The sequence below is a fragment of the Amblyraja radiata genome, chromosome X (assembly GCF_010909765.2).
Source record: "Amblyraja radiata isolate CabotCenter1 chromosome X, sAmbRad1.1.pri, whole genome shotgun sequence".
In the NCBI taxonomy this organism is placed as follows: Eukaryota; Metazoa; Chordata; class Chondrichthyes; order Rajiformes; family Rajidae; genus Amblyraja; species Amblyraja radiata.
The window spans coordinates 14,588,998-14,611,666 of NC_045999.1; the positions used below are offsets into that span (position 1 = coordinate 14,588,998).

General features: G+C 48.1%; 1 protein-coding gene across 5 annotated transcripts in view; it reads left to right on the forward strand.

Annotated features, from left to right (window-relative positions):
- The window catches only part of tln2 (talin 2), a 310,927-nt gene that overhangs the window by 200,766 nt on the left and 87,492 nt on the right, over window positions 1-22,669 (forward strand). For all 5 annotated transcript variants that reach the window (XM_033014900.1, XM_033014898.1, XM_033014899.1 and 2 more), the window contains 5 exons: window positions 1,632-1,734; window positions 9,878-10,086; window positions 12,091-12,210; window positions 17,412-17,609; window positions 19,803-19,942. In XM_033014900.1, coding sequence (XP_032870791.1) covers window positions 1,632-1,734; window positions 9,878-10,086; window positions 12,091-12,210; window positions 17,412-17,609; window positions 19,803-19,942 — 770 coding nt within the window. The remainder of the gene's footprint in view (window positions 1-1,631; window positions 1,735-9,877; window positions 10,087-12,090; window positions 12,211-17,411; window positions 17,610-19,802; window positions 19,943-22,669) is intronic.

A 22,669-nucleotide genomic window follows, 5' to 3' on the forward strand; every position in this document is an offset into this window, starting at 1 on the left:
TCTATCCTATCTGTCTCTCTCACTTTTGTAAATCTATCAGTGGTAGAGCTGCTGCCTCAAAGTGCCAGAGACCTGGGTTCAATCCTGACCTCGGGTGCTGTCTGTGTGGAGTTTGCACGTTCTCCCTGTGACCACTTGGGCTCTGGTTTCCTCCCACATCCCAGACGTGCAGGTTAGTTGGTGAGTTAGCCTGTTGAAAATTGAAGATCGGATGTGTAGGGAGTGGATGAGAAGGTGGGATAACATAGACCTAGTGTGAACGGGTGATCGATGGTCAGCATGGACTCAGTGGGCTGAATGGCCTGTTTCCATGCTATCTCTAAACTATATTAAATTAATCAGGTCTCCCCTCAACCTCCAATGTTTCAGTGAAAACAATTCCCGGACTGAACCTACTAACTCCCCATCCCATACTGACCTTTCTGTCCTGGGCTACCTCCATGTCTAGAGTGGGGCCACACATAAATTGGAGGAACAGCTCTTCATGTTTCATTTGGGTAGCTTACAACCTAACGAGTATGAATATTAAATTCTCCAATTTTAGGTAACTTCTTCAAACACTGAACCCTCCCCCACTCTCCCTTGCCCCTCCCTCTTCCCCCTCTTTCACCCCCTTCCTCCACTAGATGTTGATGACCTAGTTCAACATTTCACAATGATCTTGGGCCCACACCATTCCTAGCCACCAATCAGCCTATCAGGAACTTCCTTCCAGAGGTTACCTGAGGTTATCTCTTGTCCTCCGCGATTTGTCTTGTTTTTTCCTCACTTCCAGTTTTCCACCCACTCTCCCGGCTACAATCAGTCTGAAGAAGGATACTGACCCAAAATGTCACCAATCCGTTTTCTCCAGTGATGCTGCCTGACCCGCTGAGTTACTCCAGCACTCTGTGCTCTATCTCAAATATTGTCCAGTCTCTCTCTGTAGTTAATATCCTCTAATTTAGGCAGCGTACTGCCAAACCTACTTCTGCACCCTCTCAAACACCTCCACATCCGCCCAGTAATGGGGCGACCAGAGCTACAGTGCGGGAACAGGCCCTTCGGCCCACCGAGTCCCCACACACGAACACTATCCTACACACACCAGGGACAATTTACAATTATACCAAAGCCAATTAACCTACAAACCTGTACGTCTTTGGAGTGTGGGAGGAAACCGGAGCTCCCGGAGAAAACCCACGCAGGTCACAGGGAGAAGGTGCAAACTCCATACAGACAGCACCCGAGGTCAGGATCGAACCCGGGTCTCTGGCGCTGTGGGGCAGCGACTCTACCGCTGCACCACCATTCCACCCTGACATCTTGGGTCGGAACCCTTCTTCAGACTGGAGCTGAGGAAGGGTCTCTATCCAAAATGTCACCTATTCCTTTTCTGCAGAGATGCTGCCTGGCCCGCTGAGTTACTCCAGCATTTTGTGTCTATCTTTGATATAAAGCAGCATCTGCAGATCCTTCCTACACAACATCAGATGCAGACTCTGCCCTGAGCACCAATCTTGTGGGCAGGGGTAATGCAGATACACCAGTCAGTACCTTCAACATGTATCACATTGAGACATGGAGCATTACAACATTGGGAACACTGTTGACCTTGTGGTAATGGAACCCCTCTCTTGCTACCTTTCCAGCTGGAGAAATGTGCTCAGGACCTGGGAAGCACATCCAAGGCTGTTGGCTCGTCGATGGCACAGCTCCTGACGTGTGCGGCACAGGGCAACGAACACTACACCGGTGGGTGACTCAGTGCAGTGCACAGGCCAGGCCAGGCCGTCAACAGCAAACATTCAGACAAGTATATCGTCGTGAAGGGTTTAGAGGAAAATGAGCCAGTGCAGCCTAGAATGCCAGCTTGGTCAGCAAGGCCAAGGTGGGCTGAAGGGCCTGGCTCTGTGCTAAATAACTAGGGCTCTATAACAGCAGACTCGTAGAATTGAACTTCAGAAATGTGCATGTTGTTCAGGGTGTTTTTCCCTGCTTCGTGGCCTGTGATCGATCATCTGTAGAAGTTTGTAACATGGTGAATCTGCTCCCTGTGCTGAGGCAGTGGAGATGTAGTGTGGGATCTTGCCTGTTGCCAAGCAATGTAAAGCTCTCAACTGTTAAGGGCAAAGGTTGAAGGCTTCGATGGGGATCCCATACAGAGTGGTTGTGGTGGTGCAGTGTGAAGAGATACTTGAGGCTCTTTGACCCAAGTGCTTGCGTTGCTGAGGTATACGAGGCTGCAGACCTTAAGCAAGTAAATGGGACCAGTGTAGGTAAGTACAACATGAACTTTGTGCATGGTGGGATGAAGGGCCTGTTTCTGTCCTGTACAACTCTGACCCTGTGAACTAGCAGGAGTCTGACAGTCAGATACCATTTATGCAAAGAAAACAGTGGAATGGAGTACACGTTTAGTTTAGTTTTGAGATACCGCCCTTCGGCCCACCAAGTCCACACCGACCAGCGATCACCAGAACACTAGCACTATCCTACACACTGGGGACAATTTACCACGGCCAATTAACCTACAAACCTGTACGTCTTTGGGATGTGGGAGGAAACTGGAGCACCCGGAGAAAACCCACGCAGTCATGGGGGGAACGTACAAACTCCGTACAGACGGCACCTGTAATTAGGATCAAACTCAGGCCTCTGGTGCTGCAAGTCAGCAACTCTACCACGGTCACTGTGATGCCCTAGTAATAAGCCTGATGTTGTGGAGTATAGCTCCACAGTATATCTCCAGCCGGCTGAATACTCAGTGAATACTTCATGGTGAGGCAGAGGAACAGCTGTACCGTCTCTGGAGATGAGATGTTGGCCACAGCACCGCACCAGGCTGTTCCCCACAACCCTGGCTCCCCGACAGAGCCCGAAAAAGCTCCATAACAGCCCGACAAAACTTCTCATCATCAATGGGCTGTTGTTCTGCAGAAACAATGCCTCTTGTCTAGGGTTTTTCCAATAGGGGAGAACATGCATAAACCTACTGTGCCAACATTTATGACTGGTAATACTATTATAAAACAAACTAACTAGATGGCCACAAAACACTTTGTGATGTATAGTACCGAGGAAGTGAAAGATACTATATATATTCAGACTTTTCTGTAGCACGCTGTATCCAAGATGCTGCCATTTATGTGTAAATATTCAAACGGCTTTTAGATGTCTTTACCGTTGAATGAAGGGGAATCCTCGATAAACGGACTGCTGGTTCTACAAGCAGCAGCAACCTCTGTGGAGGTCTCTGTGTCTGCCTGGCACATTCCCAATGCTTCTACTTCTACTTCTGCAGGGAAACTATGGCAAGTCCCCAACGCAGAGACATATTCCATGTATTCATTTTAATAACCATGACACAAGCAGAAAATACAAGTCGATTGAAGCCACACTTACTGTAGATGTCGGGAATCGAGGTCAGACTGCTCTGTCCGGTGAAGACAACACTTTCAATATCGACACACTGGGCAGATTTCATGCACTCGGGCACACGGGAGCAGTGTATTTTCCAGGGTACGTTGGGATCAGGAAGCTTCATCACCACAGCCAACTTTGTGATTATTCTTGCTCTCGGTCCCACGACCCTCGAGCATATTATCACAAACTCCCACCTCATAAATGACCTCCCTCCCTCACTCTGGGGCGGCACGGTGGCGCAGCGGTAGATGTGCTGCCCTTCAGCACCAGAAACCCCTGAGATAGACACAAAAAGCTGGAGTAACGCAGTGGCTCAGGCAGCATCTCTGGAGTAAAGGGATAGGTGGCGTTTCAGGTCGAGACCCTTCTTCAGACTCGGATTCGATCTTGCCCACGAATGCTGTCTGTATGGAATTTGTACCTTCTCCCCGTGATCTGTGTGGGTTTTTCTGGGATCTCGGGTTTCATCCCACACTCCAAAGGCATACAGGTTTCTAGGCCAATTGGCTTGGTAAAATTGTACGTTGTCCACAGTATGTGTAGGATGGTGCTAGTGTGCAGGGGTCGCTGGTCGGCGTGGACTCGGTGGGTCGAGGGGACCTGTTTCCACACTGTAACTCTAAACTAAACTCAACTAAGAAACAAAACTCTCCCTCTCATCACGTGGGTTCCTCCAACTCCTCAGAAACGTAGGTTGAATGCCGACTGACAATTACTCCTGAGGGTAGGTTGGTGCCAACGCAAGCAAAGAGCATGTGTGAGGGGCAATAAAATGCAGGAAAGTAAAATCAGGCAGAAATGGACTGAGAATGGCCTTTAATAATAATAATAATAATAATAATAATATCTTTTATTGTCATTGCACATCAGTGCAACGAGATTTAGTATGCAGCTTCCAACCGATGTAAAAGAAGAGTAAAATAAATAAATAGCTGTGTGACGTGACCAACCGAGGGAGACAGTCCAGGGGGGTGTGGGGCACTCAGCAGGGCCGGTTCAGAGCCGCTATAGCTCTGGGAATGAAGCTGTTTCTGAGTCTGGAGGTTCGGGCGTAGAAGGCCTTGTAACGTCTGCCGGAGGGATGTAGTTCGAACAGTCCGTTACAAGGGTATGGGGAGTCTTTATGGATGCTGACGGCCTCCCTGAGGCACCGTGTGTGGTAGATGTCCTCCAAGGCTGGTAGCTGTGTCCCAATGATCCTCTGCGCTCTGTGGACGACGCGCTGAAGAGCTCTCCTCTCCGCCTCCGTGCAGCTGAGATACCACACAGAGATGCCATACGTTAATATGCTCTCTGTGGTGCAGCGGTAGAACGTTGTCAGCAGCTGTTTGGGCAGACCAGTCTTTTTTAATGTCCTCAGGAAGAACAGTCGTTGCTGTGCCTTCTTGACCAGCGCAGCGGTGTTGGTGGACCATGTGAGGTCCTCAGAAATGTGAGTGCCCAGAAATTTAAAGCTGGACACTCTCTCCACACTTTCCCCGTAGATGGAGATTAGTGTTGTGATCTGCGATACCGATGTACTCTCGTGAACAAAAAACCATTATAATATCATTCATCTATGACATCATGAATCATTAACATTCTCCACTGCAGGCCAACTACATTCCTGCCTCCACAACATTGCCAATACGGTGTCCCAGAGTTGAACTAATGGGCAGTAACACTAGTTTAGTTTAGAAATACAGAGCAGAAACAGGCCCTTCACCCTACCGAGTCCTGAAGATCACAGGAAAAACCCCATGTGGGTCACGGGAAGAATGTACAAACTCCGTACAGCCAGCACACATAGCCAGGATCGAACCCGGGTCTCTGGCGCTGTAAGACAGCAACTCTACCGCTGCGCCACCATGCCACTAAATGAAGTAATATGGAAGATTTAGCAGGATGTTACTGGGACCTGCGGGCTTGAGTTATAGGGAGGGGATGAGTAGGCTGGGACTTTTTTCTTTGGAGTGTAGGAGGATGAGGGGTGTCCTTGTTGACGTACATGAGATCATGAGGGGTGTGGATAAAGTGAACGCTCACAGTCTTTTTCCAAGAGTAGAATTTAAAGGGCATAGGCTTAAGGAGGGAGGGATAAATTTAAGAGGGACCTCAGGGACACCTTTAATGTCTGTAGTCTGTGTTTGCAATGAGCTGCCAGAGGATATACGATAGAAGCAGGTACCAAAACAACTTCTAGAATACGTTTGGATAGATTTATTTGAATACGTTTGGATAGAATACGTTTGGAACAACAAACCAAACAAATTAATAGAATATAGACGAGTGAGATCGGAGGAAGCTATCAATGCACTAAAAAAGGATCTATTGGCACAAAACTGGGATATAATATACCAAAAAAGAGACATTGATAGTGCTTATGAAACATTTATTGCTATGTTTGTCATTATATGATAAAAATTGTCCAATTAAAGAATATAATAGAAAATCAAAATATACTAAATGTCCATGGATTACAAAGGGATTACAAAATGCTTGCAAAAAAAAAAAATGCCCTATACAGAGATTTTATAAGAAAGAGAACTAAAGATACAGAAAATAAATATAAAAAGTATAAAAATAAATTAACTTACATCATAAGAAAAAGCAAGAAAGATTATTACAAGAAGAAATTAGATGATAACAAAGACAACATAAAAAGAATATGGAGCATACTTAATAGCATTATCAGAAATGGTCCGGGGAGAACAAATTACCCGAAGTATTTTATTGATAAGGATAAGGAAAATTATAATATGGAAGATATAGCTAATAGCTTTAATAATTTTTTTGTAAATATTGGACCAGACCTGGCTAAACAAATCCCTGATCCAGGGACATCTGGAGAAACTCCTGAGAATTTAGTGGAGAGAAATCCCTGCTCTATGTTTCTTACGGCAGTAGAAGAAAAAGAACTGTTGGATATTGTCAAAACATGTAAAAATAAAAAGTCTACCGATTTCAACGACATTGACATGTCGCTAGTTAAGATGGTCATTGAGGGGATCTCCAAACCTTTAACATTCATCTGTAATTTATCCTTCCAAACCGGTACTTTTCCAATTCAAATGAAAATAGCAAAAATAATACCAATATACAAAACTGGGAACAAGCATCATTTTACAAACTATAGACCTGTTTCCTTACTCCCACAATTTTCCAAAATACTAGAAAAAATGTTTAATAATAGATTAGATAAATTTGTAGAAAAGAATAAATTAATCACAGAAAGTCAATATGGATTCAGAACAAATAGATCAACATCACTTGCAATATTAGAATTAACTGAAGACATCACAAACGCCATTGATAATAAATTATATGCAGCTGGGATATTCATTGACATAAAAAAAGCATTTGATACAATTAATCACGATATCTTATTAAAAAAATTGGAGAGGTATGGAATTAGAGGAATAGTACTGGACTGGATTAAAAGCTACTTACGTAACAGGCAACAGTTTGTAAATCTGGGTAGTCATAATTCTACATGCTTGGACATTGTGTGTGGTGTACCACAGGGGTCAGTGCTGGGCCCAAAATTATTTATCATGTACATAAACGATATTTGTAATGTGTCCAATGTCTTGAGGCTGGTTTTGTTTGCAGATGATACAAATATTTTTTGTTCTGGGGAAAATTTAAAACAGCTATTGGATAAAATAATAAAAGAAATGGGTAAATTGAAAATATGGTTTGATAGGAATAAAATTTCATTAAATCTGAGTAAAACTAAAATAATGTTATTTGGTAATTGTAGAATAAATACACTAGTAAGTATAAAGATAAATGGGGTGAAGTTGAAAGAGTGCATGAAAATAAATTTCTTGGGGTTATAATTGACGATAAAATAAGCTGGAAATCACATATTAAACATGTAAAATTAAAATTGTCAAAAAGTATCTCTGTATTATACAAAGCCAAGCAAGCTCTGGATTACAAATCACTCCGTATTCTTTATTGTTCATTAATTTTACCCTACTTAAATTATTGTGCAGAAGACTGGGGTAATAACTATAAAAATTCGATACACTCATTAACCATGATGCAAAAAAGAGCAATTCGTATTATCCATAATGCTAAGTATCTGGGTCATACGAATCCATTATTTTTAGTCAAAATTATTAAAATTAGAAGATTTGGTTACATTCAAAACAGCTCAGATAATGTTTAGGGCCAAAAATAAAAATTTACCTGGAAACATTCAAAAATTATTTAACGAGCGTGTGGGGGGTTACAATTTAAGAGGAATATTTAACTTTAAGAAACAAAGAGTCCGTACGACTAGAAAAACCTTTTGTATTTCGGTTTGTGGAGTAGGTGTGTGGAATAAATTGAACGGGGAATTAAAGCAATGCACAAACATGAATCATTTTAAAATGATATATAAAAAAATAATTTTCAAGGGGTACAGGGATGGAGGGGATGGTTGACAAGTGGGGGTTGATGTTTATCTATTGCTTTACTATTGTTTACTTATGTTTGGTTACTTCAGATATGAAGTTTGTATGTGCATAATAGTTGTATGTATATATATGTCTGTAGGTATTATGGGAAATTACCTAGGGTAGTATTATTATTATTAATTAATTGATTTTTAAACATGGTAGAAGTGTTGGGGAAAAGGGGTGAGATTTAATAAGTTATTCCTCTTCTCACTCCTTTTCGAGCTTGTACAGACACAGAGTTGGACATTGGAACTTTGCTTTTGTTCTTTTCATTGCTTTGTAAATATTGATTGTAATGTCCAATTGTTTGATAATTTCGATTTTGTTACTATTAATGTCTTTAATGTCTTTACTTGTTCGGAATAAATAAATAAATAAATAAATAAATAGATTTATGGATGGATATATACAGGGCAAATGCAGGCAAATTGGTGTCATGGAAGGAAGCAGAGGGTGATGGTCATTAGGTCATGGATAGGAGTAGAATTAGGCCATTCAGCCCATCAAGTCTACTCCATTATTCAATCATGGCTGATCTATCTCTCCCTCCTAACCCCATATCTCTCTGCCTTAAGAATATCCACTGACTTGGCCTCCACAGCCTTCTGTGGCAAAGAATTCCACAGATTCACCACAGATTGACGGTGGAAGGTTGCTTCTCGGATTGGAGGCCTGTGACTAGTGGTGTGCCTCAGGGTTCAGTACAGGGCCCGTTACTGTTTGTCAACCACATCAATGATTTGGATGAGAACATACAGGGCAAGATTAACAAGTTTGTTGACGATACAATAGTTATGGTTTTGCAGATAGTGAAGATGGTTGTGATGAATTGCAGCAGGATCTGGATCGATTGGCCAGGTGGGCGGAGGAATGGTTGATAGAATTTAATACAGAGAAGTGTGAGGTGTTGCATTTTGGGACGTCTAACATGGGCAGGGTCTACGCAGTGAATGGTCGGCCTCTGGGTAGTGTTGTAGAGCAGAGGGATCTAAGAGTACATGTCCATGGTTCCTTGAAGGTGGAGTCGCAGGTAGATAGAATGATCCAAAAGGCTTTTGGCACTTTGACCTTCATTATTCAGAGTATTGAGTTGGGAGGTCATTTTGCAATTGTATAAGACGTTGGTGAGACCGCATTTAGAATATTGTGTTCAGTTCTGGGCACCGTGTTATAGGAAAGATGTCAAGCTGGAGCGGGTACAGAGAAGATTTACGAGGACGTTGCCAGGACTAGAGGGTGTGAGATATAGGGAGAGGTTGAGTAGGCTGGGTCTCTATTCCTTGGAGCGCAGGATGATGAGGGGTGATCTTATAGAGGTGTACAAAATCATGAGAGGAATAAATCGGGTAAAAAGGAATCTTAACGGGTAACATTTTCACACAGAAGGTGGTGGGTGTATGGAACAAGCTGCCAGAGGAGGTATTTCAGGCTGCGATTATCGCAATGTTTAAGAAACAGTTGGACAGATACATGGATAGGACAGGTTTGGAGGGTATGGGCCAAATGCAGGTAGGTGGGACTAGTGTAGCTGGGACATGGCAGTGCAGGCTCGAAGGGCCGAATGGCCTACTCCTGCACCTATATTCTATGTTGGCAGGTGTGGGCAAGTTGGGCTGAATGGCCTGTTTTCACAATGTATCACTCTATGAATGGGACGTTCAATATGCCAACTTGGTAGGTGTGGACTATGTGGGTTGAAAGTCTGTTTCAGTGCTCTGTGTCTAACATATCCTTGCAGGCCTCTGTGGTTGCATCGCACACAGTATTAGCAGGTAGATGAGTGAATAACTAGAGGCTGAGAATGAAGGTGGGATCCGTGCGGCAGCTGGCAGCTGATCAGACTGTTTGGTGAACTGATCTCTGATCAATGTCGGTGCAGAGGGCCACCAGGCCAGGAAGCCTCCATCTCTGTGCCTTTGGGCCTGAGGGTTGGGCAGGTCAGGAGGGTGGGGGTGAGATGTGGGAGGAGGTAAACTAGGTGGTGGAGGGTTCGTGTGGAGGTGGGAGTGGAGGAGATTGACCGGCGCTGTGGTCTACCGCAGGTATCGCAGCCAGAGAGACGGCGCAGGCCCTCAAGACGTTGGCGTCAGCAGCTCGGGGTGTGGCTGCCTCCACGGACAGCCCGCCCGCACAGAACGCCATGCTGGACACGGCCCGCGACGTGATGGACGGCTCAGCCCTGCTCATCCAGGAGGCCAAGCAGACCCTGGCCTCGCCCGGAGACGCAGAGAGCCAGCAGCGGCTGGCACAGGTAGGCACGGGGCCAAACCCACTGACCCCCTCTGCCCATCACCCCGCCACCTCCATTCCCGGAGCCCAGGGTCACAGAGCCCGACTGAGCTAAACCCAGCGTTGACCTCCGCACGTTAACTCCTCCTGAGACCCCACGACCTCTGCCCGTGACCCCACGACCTCTGCCCGTGACCACACGGCCTCTGCCCGTGACCCCACGACCTCTGCCCGTGACCCCACGACCTCTGCCCGTGACCCCACAACCTCCTTCGCCCACGACCACACGATCTCTGTCTGTGACCTGTGCTTCTCGGAGCCGGGGTCACGGAGCCCGACCGAGCCAAACCCAGTGCTGACCTCCTCCGCTCATGACCTCATGATCTCTGTCTGTGACCCCGCGACCTCAGAGCCCGACTGAGCCAAACACAGCACTGACCCCCTCTAGCCGTAACCCCGTGACCTCCCCGTCCCTGAACCAGTGACCCATCTTCCACCCTGTGACCTCCGCCCCGATAACATTCATTTGCTCTGTATCCCTCCACATCGTTGTCTTTATCTCCCGTTTCTTGTGACTTTCAGAAGAAGGGTCTCGACCCGAAACGTCAGCCATTCCTTCTCTCCAGGGATGCTGCCTGTCCCGCCGAGTTACACCATTTTGTGTCTATCTCAGACACCATGACGTTGATTTCCTCTCGTGCTTCATGACTACCTACACCCACCCAGCTCAGCGCAGCCCAAACAAAAGACTCTACCCCCTACTCACAATTCCTCCGTCTACGCCGCATCTGTGCCCAGGATGAGGTGTTCCATACCAGGGCATCGGAGATGTCCTCATTCTTTAGGAAACGGGGGTTCCCCTCTTCCATTATAGATGAGGCTCTCACTAGGGTCTCCTCGATATCCCGCAATCCGCTCTTGCTCCCCCTCCCCCCACCCGTAACAAGGTCAGAGTCCCCCTTGTCCTCACCTTCCACCCCATCAGCCATCGCATGCAGCATATAATCCTCCAACATTTTGGCCTCCATACAGCATATAATCCTCCAACGGGATCCCACTACTGGCTATATCTTCCCATCTCCACCCCTTTCTGCTTTCCGCAGAGACCATTCCCTCCGCAACTCCCTGGTCGACTCGTCCCTTCCCACCCAAACCACCCCCTCCCCAGGTACTTTCCCCTGCAGCAGGAGATACAACATCTGTTCCTTTACTTCCCCCCTCAACTCCATCCAAGGACCCAAACAGTCTATCCAGGTGAGGCAGAGGTTCACTTGCACCTCCTCCAACCTCATCTACTGTATCCGCTGTTCCACATGTCAACTCCTGTACATCGGCGAGACCAAGCGCAGGCTCGGCGATCGATTCGTTGAACACCTCCGCTCAGTCCGCCTTAACGTAGCTGATCTCCCGGTGGCTCAGCACTTCAACTCCCCCTCCCATTCCCACTCTGACCTTTCTGTCCTGGGCCTCCTCCATTGTCAGAGTAAAGCCCAACGCAAATTGGAGGAACAGCACCTCATATTTCACTTGGGTAGTTTACACCCCAGCGGTATGAACATTGACTTCTCTAACTTCAAATAGCCCTTGCTTTCCCTCTCTCTCCATCCCCTTTCCCTTCCCAGTTCTCCCACCAGTCTTACTGTCTCCGACTACATTCTATCTCTGTCCTTCCCCCTCCCCTGACATCAGTCTGAAGAAGGGTCTCGACCCGAAACGTCACCCAATCCTTCTCTCCAGAGATGCTGCTTGTCCCGCTGAGTTACTCCAGCATTTTGTGTCTACTCAAACATGACATTCCTGCCCCATGTGTGTGTGAGCCGCCCGCCACCATTCTGCGGGCACGGAAGGGCATTGACTAACACATTGGCGCCTCGTCCCATATTGCAGGTGGCGATCTGGGCAACTGCACTCCTGGTCAGCACTTTGTCAATGTCACTGCTCCTGCACCATGTAATGATGGGGTGGTCGGGTGCTGGGTAGGGTCTCTCTGGGCAATGACACAACAGTTGTTCCACTTCATCTGCAGGTGGCCAAGTTGGTGTCACATTCCCTGAACAACTGTGTCAACTGCCTGCCTGGACAGAAGGACGTGGATGTGGCTCTGAAGAGCATCGGGGAATCCAGCAAGAAGCTGCTTCTGGACACGGTGAGATGGCGGTGACGATCAGAGTGGGCGGCCTCTCTCTCTCTCTTTCTGTCTGTCTGATCATAAGATCAGAAGGTTATGTGATAGGAGTAGAATTAGGCCATTCGGCTCATCAAGTCTACTCCGCCATTCAATCATGCTGATTTATCTCTCCCTCCTAACCCCATTCTCCTGCCTTCTCCCCATAACCCCTGACACCTTGTACTAATCAAGAATCTATTCATCTCTGCTTTAAAAATATCCACTGACTTGGCCTCCACAGCCGCCTGTGGCAAAGAATTCCACAGATTCACCACCCTCTGAATAAAGAAATTCCTCCTCATCTCCTTCCTAAAAGAACATCCTTTAATTCTCAGCCTATGACGTCTAGTCCCAGACTCTTCCACCAGTGGAAACATCCTCTCCACATCCACTCTATCCAAGCCTTTCACTATTCTGTACGTTTCAATGAGGTCACCCCCTCATTCTTCTAAACTCCAGCAAGTACAGGCCCAGTGCCGTCAAACGCTCATCATATGTTAACCCACTCATATAACCATATAACAATTACAGCACGGAAACAGGCCATCTCGACCCTTCTAGTCCATGCCGAACACGTATTCTCCCCTAGTCCCATATACCTGCGCTCAGACCATAACCCTCCATTCCTTTCCCGTCCATATAACTATCCAATTTATTTTTAAATGATAAAAACGAACCTGCCTCCACCACCTTCACTGGAAGCTCATTCCACACAGCCACCACTCTCTGAGTAAAGAAGTTCCCCCTCATGTTACCCCTAAACTTCTGTTCCTTAATTCTCAAGTCATGTCCCCTTGTTTGAATCTTCCCTACTCTCAGTGGGAAAAGCTTATCCACGTCAACTCTGTCTATCCCTCTAATCATTTTAAAGACCTCTATCAAGTTAACCTTCTGCGCTCCAAAGAATAAAGCCCTAACTTGTTCAACCTTTCTCTGTAACTTAGTTGCTCAAACCCAGGCAACATTCTGGTAAATCTCCTCTGTACGCTCTCTATTTTGTTGACATCCTTCCTATAATTAGGCGACCAAAATTGTACACCATACTCCAGAATTGGCCTCACCAATGTCTTGTACAATTTTAACATTACATCCCAACTTCTATACTCAATGCTCTGATTTATAAAGGCCAGTACACCAAAAACTTTCTTTACCACCCTATCTACATGAGATTCCACTTTCAGGGAACTGTGCACAGTTATTCCCAGATCCCTCTGTTCACCTGCATTCTTCAATTCCCTACCATTTACCATGTACGTCCTATTTTGATTTGTCCTGCCAAGATGTAGCACCTCACACTTATCAGCATTAAACTCCATCTGCCATCTTTCAGCCCACTCTTCCAACTGGCATAAATCTCTCTGTAGACTTTGAAAATCTACTTCATTATCCACAACCCCACCTATCTTAGTATCATCTGCATACTTACTAATCCAATTTACCACACCATCATCCAGATCATTGATGTACAAGACAAACAACAGAGGACCCAACACAGATCCCCGTGGCACCTTACTAGTCGCTGGCCTCCAACCTGACAAACAACCATCCACCATTACTCTTTGGCATCTCCCATTCAGCCACTGTTGAATCCATCTTGCTACTCCACCATTAATACCCAACAATTGAACCTTCTTAACCAACCTTCCGTGATGAACCTTGTCAAAGGCCTTACTGAAGTCCATATATACAACATCCACTGCTTTACCCTCATCAATTTCCCGAGTAACCTCTTCAAAAAATTCAAGAAGATTAGTCAAACATGACCTTCCAGGCACAAATCCATGTTGACTGTTCCTAATCAGACCCTGTTTATCCAGATGCTTATATATATTATCTCTAAGTATCCTTTCCATTAATTTGCCCACCACTGACGTCAAACTAACAGGTCTATAATTGCTAGGTTTATTCTTAGACCCCTTTTTAAACAATGGAACAACATGCGCAGTACGCCAATCCTCCGGCACTATTCCCGTTTCTAATGACATTTGAAATATTTCTGTCATAGCCCCTGCTATTTCTACACTAACTTCCCTCAATGTCCTAGGGAATATCCTGTCCGGACCTGGAGACTTATCCACTTTTATATTTCTCAAAAGTGTCAGTACTTCCTCTTCTTTGAATCTCATAGTTTCCATAGCTACTCTACTTGTTTCCCTTACCTCACATAATTCAATATCCTTCTCCTTGGTGAATACCGAAGAAAATAAATTGTTCAATATCTCCCCCATCTCTTTTGGCTCTGCAGATAGCTGTCCACTCTGACTCTCTAATGGACCAATTTTATCCCTCGTTATCCTTTTGCTATTAATATAGCTGTAGAAACCCTCTGGATTTACTTTCACCTTACTTGCCAAAGCAACCTCATATCTTCTTTTAGCTTTTCTAATTTCTTTCTTAAGATTCTTTTTACATTCTTTATTCTCCTCAAGCACCTCATTTACTCCATGCTGCCTATAATTATTGTAGATCTCTCTCTTTTTCCGAACCAAGTGTCCAATTTCCCTTGAAAACCATGGCTCTTTCCAATTTCTACTATTTCCTTTCAATCTTTCAACCGAACAGGGATATAAAGATTCTGTACTCTTAAAATTTCCTCCATTTCTCTTCCACATCTTTCCCATCAAACAAACTGTCCCAATTTACACCTTTTACACCTTTTAAATCCTTTCGCATCTCCTCAAAGTTAGCCTTTCTCCAATCAAAAATCTCAACCCTAGGTCCAATTCTGACCCTCTCCATAATTATATTGAAACTAATGGTATTGTGATCACTGGTCCCGAACTGTTCCCCAACGCATACCTCTGCCACCTGACCCGTCTCATTTCCTAACAGGAGGTCCAGCCTTCTCTAGTAGGTACTTCTATGTATTGCTGCAAAAAACTATCCTGCACACATTTTACAAACTCCAACCCATCCAGCCCATTTACAGAATGTGTTTCCCAGTCTATGTGTGGAAAATTGAAATCTCCCACAATCACTACCTTGTGCTTACTACTAATATCTGCAATCTCCTTACATATTTTCTCTTCCAATTCTCGCTCCCCATTTGGCGGTCTATAATACACCCCTATAAGTGTTGCTACCCTTTTCCCATTTCTCAGTTCCACCCAAATAGCCTCCCTAGACGAGCCCTCTAATCTATCCTGCCAAAGCACTGCTGTAATATCTTCCCTGATAAGCAATGCAACACCTCCACCTCTTGCCCCTCCAATTCTATCACACCTGAAGCAACGAAATCCTGGAATATTTAGTTTCCAATCACAGCCCTCCTGCAACCATGTTTCACTGATCGCCACAACATCATACTTCCAGGTGTCAATCCAGGCTCTAAGTTCATCCACCTTTCTTACAATGCTCCTAGCATTAAAATATACACATTTAAGAAACCCACCCTCTCTTATTCTCTGTTTATTGTCTTTTTCTTCCCTCTCCCCTACATTTTGGGTCAGAGTGCTACCATTCTCTGCCTCCTGCCTCACACACTGACTGCTAGCTTTCCCAATTTGAGTCCCTCCCCCCAACCGTACTATTTTAAAGTAGCCCAGTAGCCTTTGCAAATCTCCCCGCCAGGATATTGGTCCCCCTCGAGTTCAAGTGCAACTCGTCCTTTCTGTACAGGTCGCACCTTCCCCAAAAGAGGTCCCAATGATCCAGAAACTTGAATCCATACCCACTGCACCAGTCCCTCATCCACTCATTTATCCTCCACCTGGCTCCATTCCTACTCTCACTGCGCGTGGCACAGGCAGTAATCCTGAGATTGTTACCTTTGCAGTCCTTCTCCTTAACTCTCTACCTAACTCCCTAAATTCTTCTTTCAGGCCGTCTTCTCTTTTTATACCTTTGTCGTTGGTACCTATATGTAGCACAACCTCCTGGGACCATTCTTGTAAACCTCTGGACACTCTCCAGAGCTGGGACATTCTTGCTCAGATATGGTGCCCAAAATTAGTCACAATATTGCAAATGATCATTCATACAACCACAGCATCCTAGGATGGCAGCTTGGACCTGCTGAAAAACCGTGGCTGTCCTTTGCTACCGAGGGTGTCCCTGACTCAGACTGAGCTCAAACATCGGAGAGCAGCCTGCTCTCTCATAGAGTCATAGAGTGATACAGCGTGGAAACAGGCCCTTCAAGCTAACTTGCCCAAACCGGCCAACATGTCCCATCTTCAGTACATGAGTCCCACCTGCCTGCGTTTGGTCCATATCCCTCTCAACCTGTGCTATCCATGTTCTGGCCAAATGTTTCTTCTTGGGATAGTCCCTGCAGCTCGTTCTATACACCCACCACCCTCTGTACAGACAGCACCCGTAGTCAGGATTGAACCTGGGTTCCCAGCTCTGAAAGGCAGCTAGTCTACTGCTCCTCCATCTCTTGTTCACTGCTCTGATCTCCCAAACAAGTGGACACAAAGTTCCCACAGCACAGTGTGAGCACAGCAAACACCGTGGGCAAATGGAGACAAGAGAGACTGCAGATGCTGCAACCTTGAACAAAACACAGAATGCTGGAGGAACTCCAACCCGTCTGAAGAAGGGCCCCTGTCCATTACATTCCCTCCCCATCACTGCCTGACCCGCTGAGTTCCTCCAGCACACGGTGTTTGGGTCGATCACACAGTAGTGACGTGTCCCAGCCAGACGCACAGAGCCTCAGATCACTGAAACAGTGCCTCAGATCACTGAAACAGTGCCTCAGCTCCACACTATACAACGTGAAGCTGATGGGACCTGGAGTTGGCCCTGTGTTGAGGGGCGACTGTGGCAGCTGCAGACACTGAGTTATTGATGGCTGGATGGAAATAAATGGTGGAATAATGTTCTCTCCCTCTTCACACCCTCCTTCTCCCCTCTCCCTCTCCCCTCTCCCTCTCCCTCTCCCCTCTCCCTCTCCCTCTCCCTCTCCCCTCACCCCTCTCCCCTCTCCCTCTCCTCTTCGCTAACAACTCTCACCCCTCCCACTCCCCCCTCCCTCTCTCTCTCTTTCATTCTCCCTCTCGGTCTCTCCCTCTGTCACCCCTCCCACTCACCCTCTCCCCTTTCCGACACCTCTCACTCCCTCTCTCCCTCCCCCTCACCCTTCCCACTCTCTCTTTCTCCCCCTCTCCCTCCCTCTCCCTTCTCTCCCCCCCCTCTCCCCTCTCTCTCCCCTCTCTGACACCCCCCCCCCCCAGTTGCCAGCTAGCAGCAAGAGTTTCCAGGAGGCACAGAGTGAGCTGAACCATGCTGCGGTGGGACTGAACCAGTCGGCGGGTGAAGTGGTGCACGCCTCGCGGGGCTCCAGTCGCCAGCTGGCCGCAGCGTCCGGCAAGTTCAGTGACGACTTTGATGAGTTCCTGGACGCCGGGATTGAAATGGCTGGACAGGCGCAGGTACGGGCGGGGTGCATCCTCCGGGTACGTCCGCAGTCTGGCAGTTCGATTGCCGGCACAGACCTGTCAAGAAACAGAGTCATCCAGCACGGAAACAGGCCCTTCAGCCCATGCCCATGCCCCCAAGATGCCCCTTCCACACCAGTCCAATCTGACCGCATGTGGCTCATATCCCGCTAAACCTTTCCCATCCACGTACCTGTCCAAATGCCTTTTAAATGTTGTTCTAATACCTGCCTCAACTACCTCCTCTGGCAGCTCGTTCCATACACCCACCACCCACCTGTGATAAACTTGCCTCTCAGGTTCCTATTAACTATCCCCCCTCACCTGAAACCTAGATCCCTGGTTTTTGAATTCCCTACTCTGGGTAAAAGACTCTGCATTTAATCGATCAATTCCTCACATCATCTTATACACGTCTATAAGATCACCCCCTCATCCTCCTGTGCTCCAATGAATAGAGTCGTCCTTGCCTGGTCAACCTCTCCCTGTAGCTCAGATCCTTGAGTGCTGGCAACATCCTGGCGAGCAGGATGTGGTGTGCGGGAGACCTCACTGCCTGGGTAATGCATACGGTCTCCATCCAGGGTGGGATTGAGTGACATCCTCACAGTAGGCACTGGACTGTCTTCCGTTTTTGTACATTCATGGCAGCTTACAGCATGGAAACGGGCACCTGCCTGGGTAGCTACAGGTCAACGAGAGCCAAACATTCCCACCATCTAGGCCCAACCATCTTGCCTGCTTGACATCCCATCATCCAGCCATGCATTAACGTTGCAGTGTGCCAGCTAACAACTGCACACTAAGGGAACAACCCAATCCTCCCAGCTCATCACCGCCCAATCCCATCCGCTCTACGCCACAAAGGCCAAGGGCAGCAGGTCCCTGAGAATGCAGACAGCGCCCGTAGTCAGGATCAAACCTGACGCTGTAAAGGGCCTGGCCCACTTGCATGCGATTGCATGCGTCTGACGCGACCAAACGTGGTCGCTTGAGGCGTACAGGCCGCGCAGGGCCGGTCCCACTTCGAAGCGCGGAGGCTTATGGAGTTGTGTGGGGCTGGTCCCGACATCGCTAGGGCCTCCAAATATCCCGCAGGCACATTGAGGGCGTACGCAGCGTCTTGACGGTGTACGCCTAGCGCGTGGCATTGCGCGATGACGTCACCACCTGACGCCGTGCGATGTCCAAATTCAGTCGGCCCGCCTCCTGCCCAGCTGATTGGTGAGTATGACGTAAATTACGTCACGCGCGAACTTACCGCAAACTTAGCGCGAACTCCGCTTCCGTTTGGTCGTGCCAAACGCATGCAGTCACATGCAAGTGGGACAGGCCCTTAAGGCAGCAACTCTACCGCTGCGCCACCGTGCCACCCGTGCAGAAGGAGATTCATTGGAACAAACTTTCGTTCAGAGCATTGAGTATAGAAGTTGGGATGTAATGTTAAAATTGTACAAGGCATTGGTGAGGCCAATTCTGGAGTATGGTGTACAATTTTGGTCGCCTAATTATAGGAAGGATGTCAACAAAATAGAGAGAGTACAGAGGAGATTTACTAGAATGTTGCCTGGGTTTCAGCAACTAAGTTACAGAGAAAGGTTGAACAAGTTAGGGCTTTATTCTTTGGAGCGCAGAAGGTTAAGGGGGGACTTGATAGAGGTCTTTAAAATGATGAGAGGGATAGACAGAGTTGATGTGGATAAGCTTTTCCCACTGAGAGTAGGGAAGATTCAAACAAGGGGACATGACTTGAGAATTAAGGGACAGAAGTTTAGGGGTAACATGAGGGGGAACTTCTTTACTCAGAGAGTGGTGGCTGTGTGGAATGAGCTTCCAGTGAAGGTGGTGGAGGCAGGTTCGTTTTTATCATTTAAAAATAAATTGGATAGTTATATGGACGGGAAAGGAATGGAGGGTTATGGTCTGAACGCAGGTGTATGGGACTAGGGGAGAATACGTGTTCGGCACGGACTAGAAGGGTCGAGATGGCCTGTTTCCGTGCTGTAATTGTTATATGGTTATATGGTTGGGCGGGCACGGGTGTGATGGGCTGAATGGTCTTGTGCTGGCTGATGCTGCCATTCAGAGACTGCTGCTGTGGAAGACTGGTTTGGCACAGACTGGCAGCATGTGATTAGCAGGAGGAACAGGAATATAAACATCTAATGTGTACTTGGTTTCACACAGACAAAGGAAGGTCAGGTCCAGGTGGTTGGTAACTTGAAGAACATCTCCATGGCCTCCAGCAAGTTGCTGCTGGCTGCCAAGTCCCTGTCTGTCGATCCAGCAGCACCCAACGCCAAGAACCTGCTGGCAGCCGCTGCCCGGTAAGAACCGTTCTGCCCCTCGCTCTGTACTAGCCCACGACAGCTCAGCAAGAGTAGACACTGGCTGTCCGCTCAGCCCGTGTGCCGTTAGCCCATGTCTCACCAGTGCGTACTTGCTGTCCTATCAGCCTGTACTAGCCCACGACAGCTCGACCAGGGTGGATGCTTTTCATTTCTTTAACAAGGAGGTTTCATTCAACTAATCATAGATACAGAGTACTGGAAAGATCAAAGCTGCCATTGGCAAATATCAATGAAGCAGTCATCATATTGCAATGTTGTCATCATTACTCATATTACACTCCACCCTCCGCGGAGACCAGCGTTCACCGATGTCCCCCAGAGACCCTGTGGACACTATGTGCTCCCTGTGACATCTTTATCTACACAGCCCCCCCTGTACACAGCCCCCCCTGTACACAGTCCCTCCTGTACACAGCCCCTCCTGTACACAGCCCCTCCTGTACACAGCCCCTCCTGTACACAGCCCCTCCTGTACACAGCCCCTCCTGTACACAGCCCCCCCTGTACACAGCCCCCCCTGTACACAGCCCCCCCTGTACACAGCCCCCCCTGTACACAGCCCCCCCTGTTAACAGCCCCCCCCTGTACACAGCCCCCCCCCCCGTACACAGCCCCCCCTGTACACAGCACCCCCTGTACACAGCCCCCCCCTGTACACAGCCCCACCCTGTACACAGCCCCCCCTGTACACAGCCCCCCCTGTACACAGCCCCTCATGTACACAGCCCCCCCTGTACACAGCCCCCCCTGTACACAGCCCCTCATGTACACAGCCCCCCCTGTACACAGCCCCCCCTGTACACAGCCCCCCCTGTACACAGCCCCCCCTGTACACAGCCCCCCGTGTACACAGCCCCCGCTGTACACAGCCCCCCCCTGTACACAGCCCCTCATGTACACAGCCCCCCTGTACACAGCCCCCCGTGTACACAGCCCCCGCTGTACACAGCCCCCCCTGTACACAGCCCCTCCTGTACACAGCCCCCCGTGTACACAGCCCCCCTGTACACAGCCCCTCCTGTACACAGCCCCCCCTGTACACAGCCCCCCCTGTACACAGCCCCCCCCTGTACACAGCCCCACCCTGTACACAGCCCCTCCTGTACACAGCCCCCTCCTGTACACAGCCCCCCCCTGTACACAGCCCCTCCTGTACACAGCCCCTCCTGTACACAGCCCCTCCTGTACACAGCCCCTCCTGTACACAGCACCCCCTGTACACAGCCCCCCCCTGTACACAGCCCCCCCTGTACACAGCCCCTCCTGTACACAGCCCCCCTGTACACAGCCCCTCCTGTACACAGCACCCCCTGTACACAGCCCCCCCTGTACACAGCCCCCTCCTGTACACAGCCCCCCCTGTACACAGCCACCCTGTACACAGCCCCCCCCTGTACACAGCCCCACCTGTACACAGCCCCCCCCGTACACAGCCCCCCCCTGTACACAGCCCCCCCCCCGTACACAGCCCCCCCTGTACACAGCACCCCCTGTACACAGCCCCCCCCTGTACACAGCCCCACCCTGTACACAGCACCCCCTGTACACAGCCCCACCCTGTACACAGCCCCTCCTGTACACAGCCCCACCCTGTACACAGCACCCCCTGTACACAGCCCCCCCCTGTACACAGCCCCCCCTGTACACAGCCCCCCCTGTACACAGCACCCCCTGTACACAGCCCCCCCCTGTACACAGCCCCCCCCTGTACACAGCCCCCCCCCCTGTACACAGCCCCCCCCTGTACACAGCCCCCCCCTGTACACAGCCCCTCCTGTACACAGCACCCCCTGTACACAGCCCCACCCTGTACACAGCACCCCCTGTACACAGCCCCACCCTGTACACAGCACCCCCTGTACACAGCCCCCCCTGTACACAGCACCCCCTGTACACAGCCCCTCCTTTAGATTAGTTTAGAGATACAGTGCAGAAACAGGCCCTTTCGGCCAACCGGGTTTGCGCCGACCAGCGATCCCCGCACATTAACACTGTACTATATCTATTAGGGACAATTTTTACATATATACCAATTTATTTTTAAATCAAAATCTTTTTTATTTCGTTTTCAGGACATAACAAAGTGCAAAGTTGTCTATTTGTTACAGACAGAGTGTACTAAAAGAATAAATAAATAACAACTTATGCTAACATATAACAAGACAACAACAATAAAAGAAAAATGAGATACCAAAAATAATCCCTCCCCGGTCACTGCCAGTGAGTTTATGCAAATATCAGCCTGTCACAGCAATAATCCACGATAAATGAATGGGTAGACTGTTAAGCTGTTAAACTGTGCTTGGTGATCAAGCGTTTATAAAGTCTGGAATGCATTTAAAAAAGGTCCCCACACTTCCTGAAACCTTCCATTTGAATGTTGAAGTGAGTACCTGATTTTTTCGAGCTTTAGGCAGGACATAATATCTGTCAGCCATTGTGTATGAGTGGGCGGGGTAGGTTCCGTCCACCTGAGCAGCCCATGTGCCGTTAGCCCATGTCTCAACAGTGCGTACTTGCTGCCCTATCAACCTGTACTAGCCCACGACAGCTCAGCAAGGGTGGATGCTTTTTATTTCCTTAACAAGGAGGTTACATTCAACTAATCATAGATACAAAGTACTGGAAAGATCAAACCTGCCATTGGCAGTTTGCAAACATCAATGACGCAGTCATCATGTTACAATTAACTTACAAACCTGT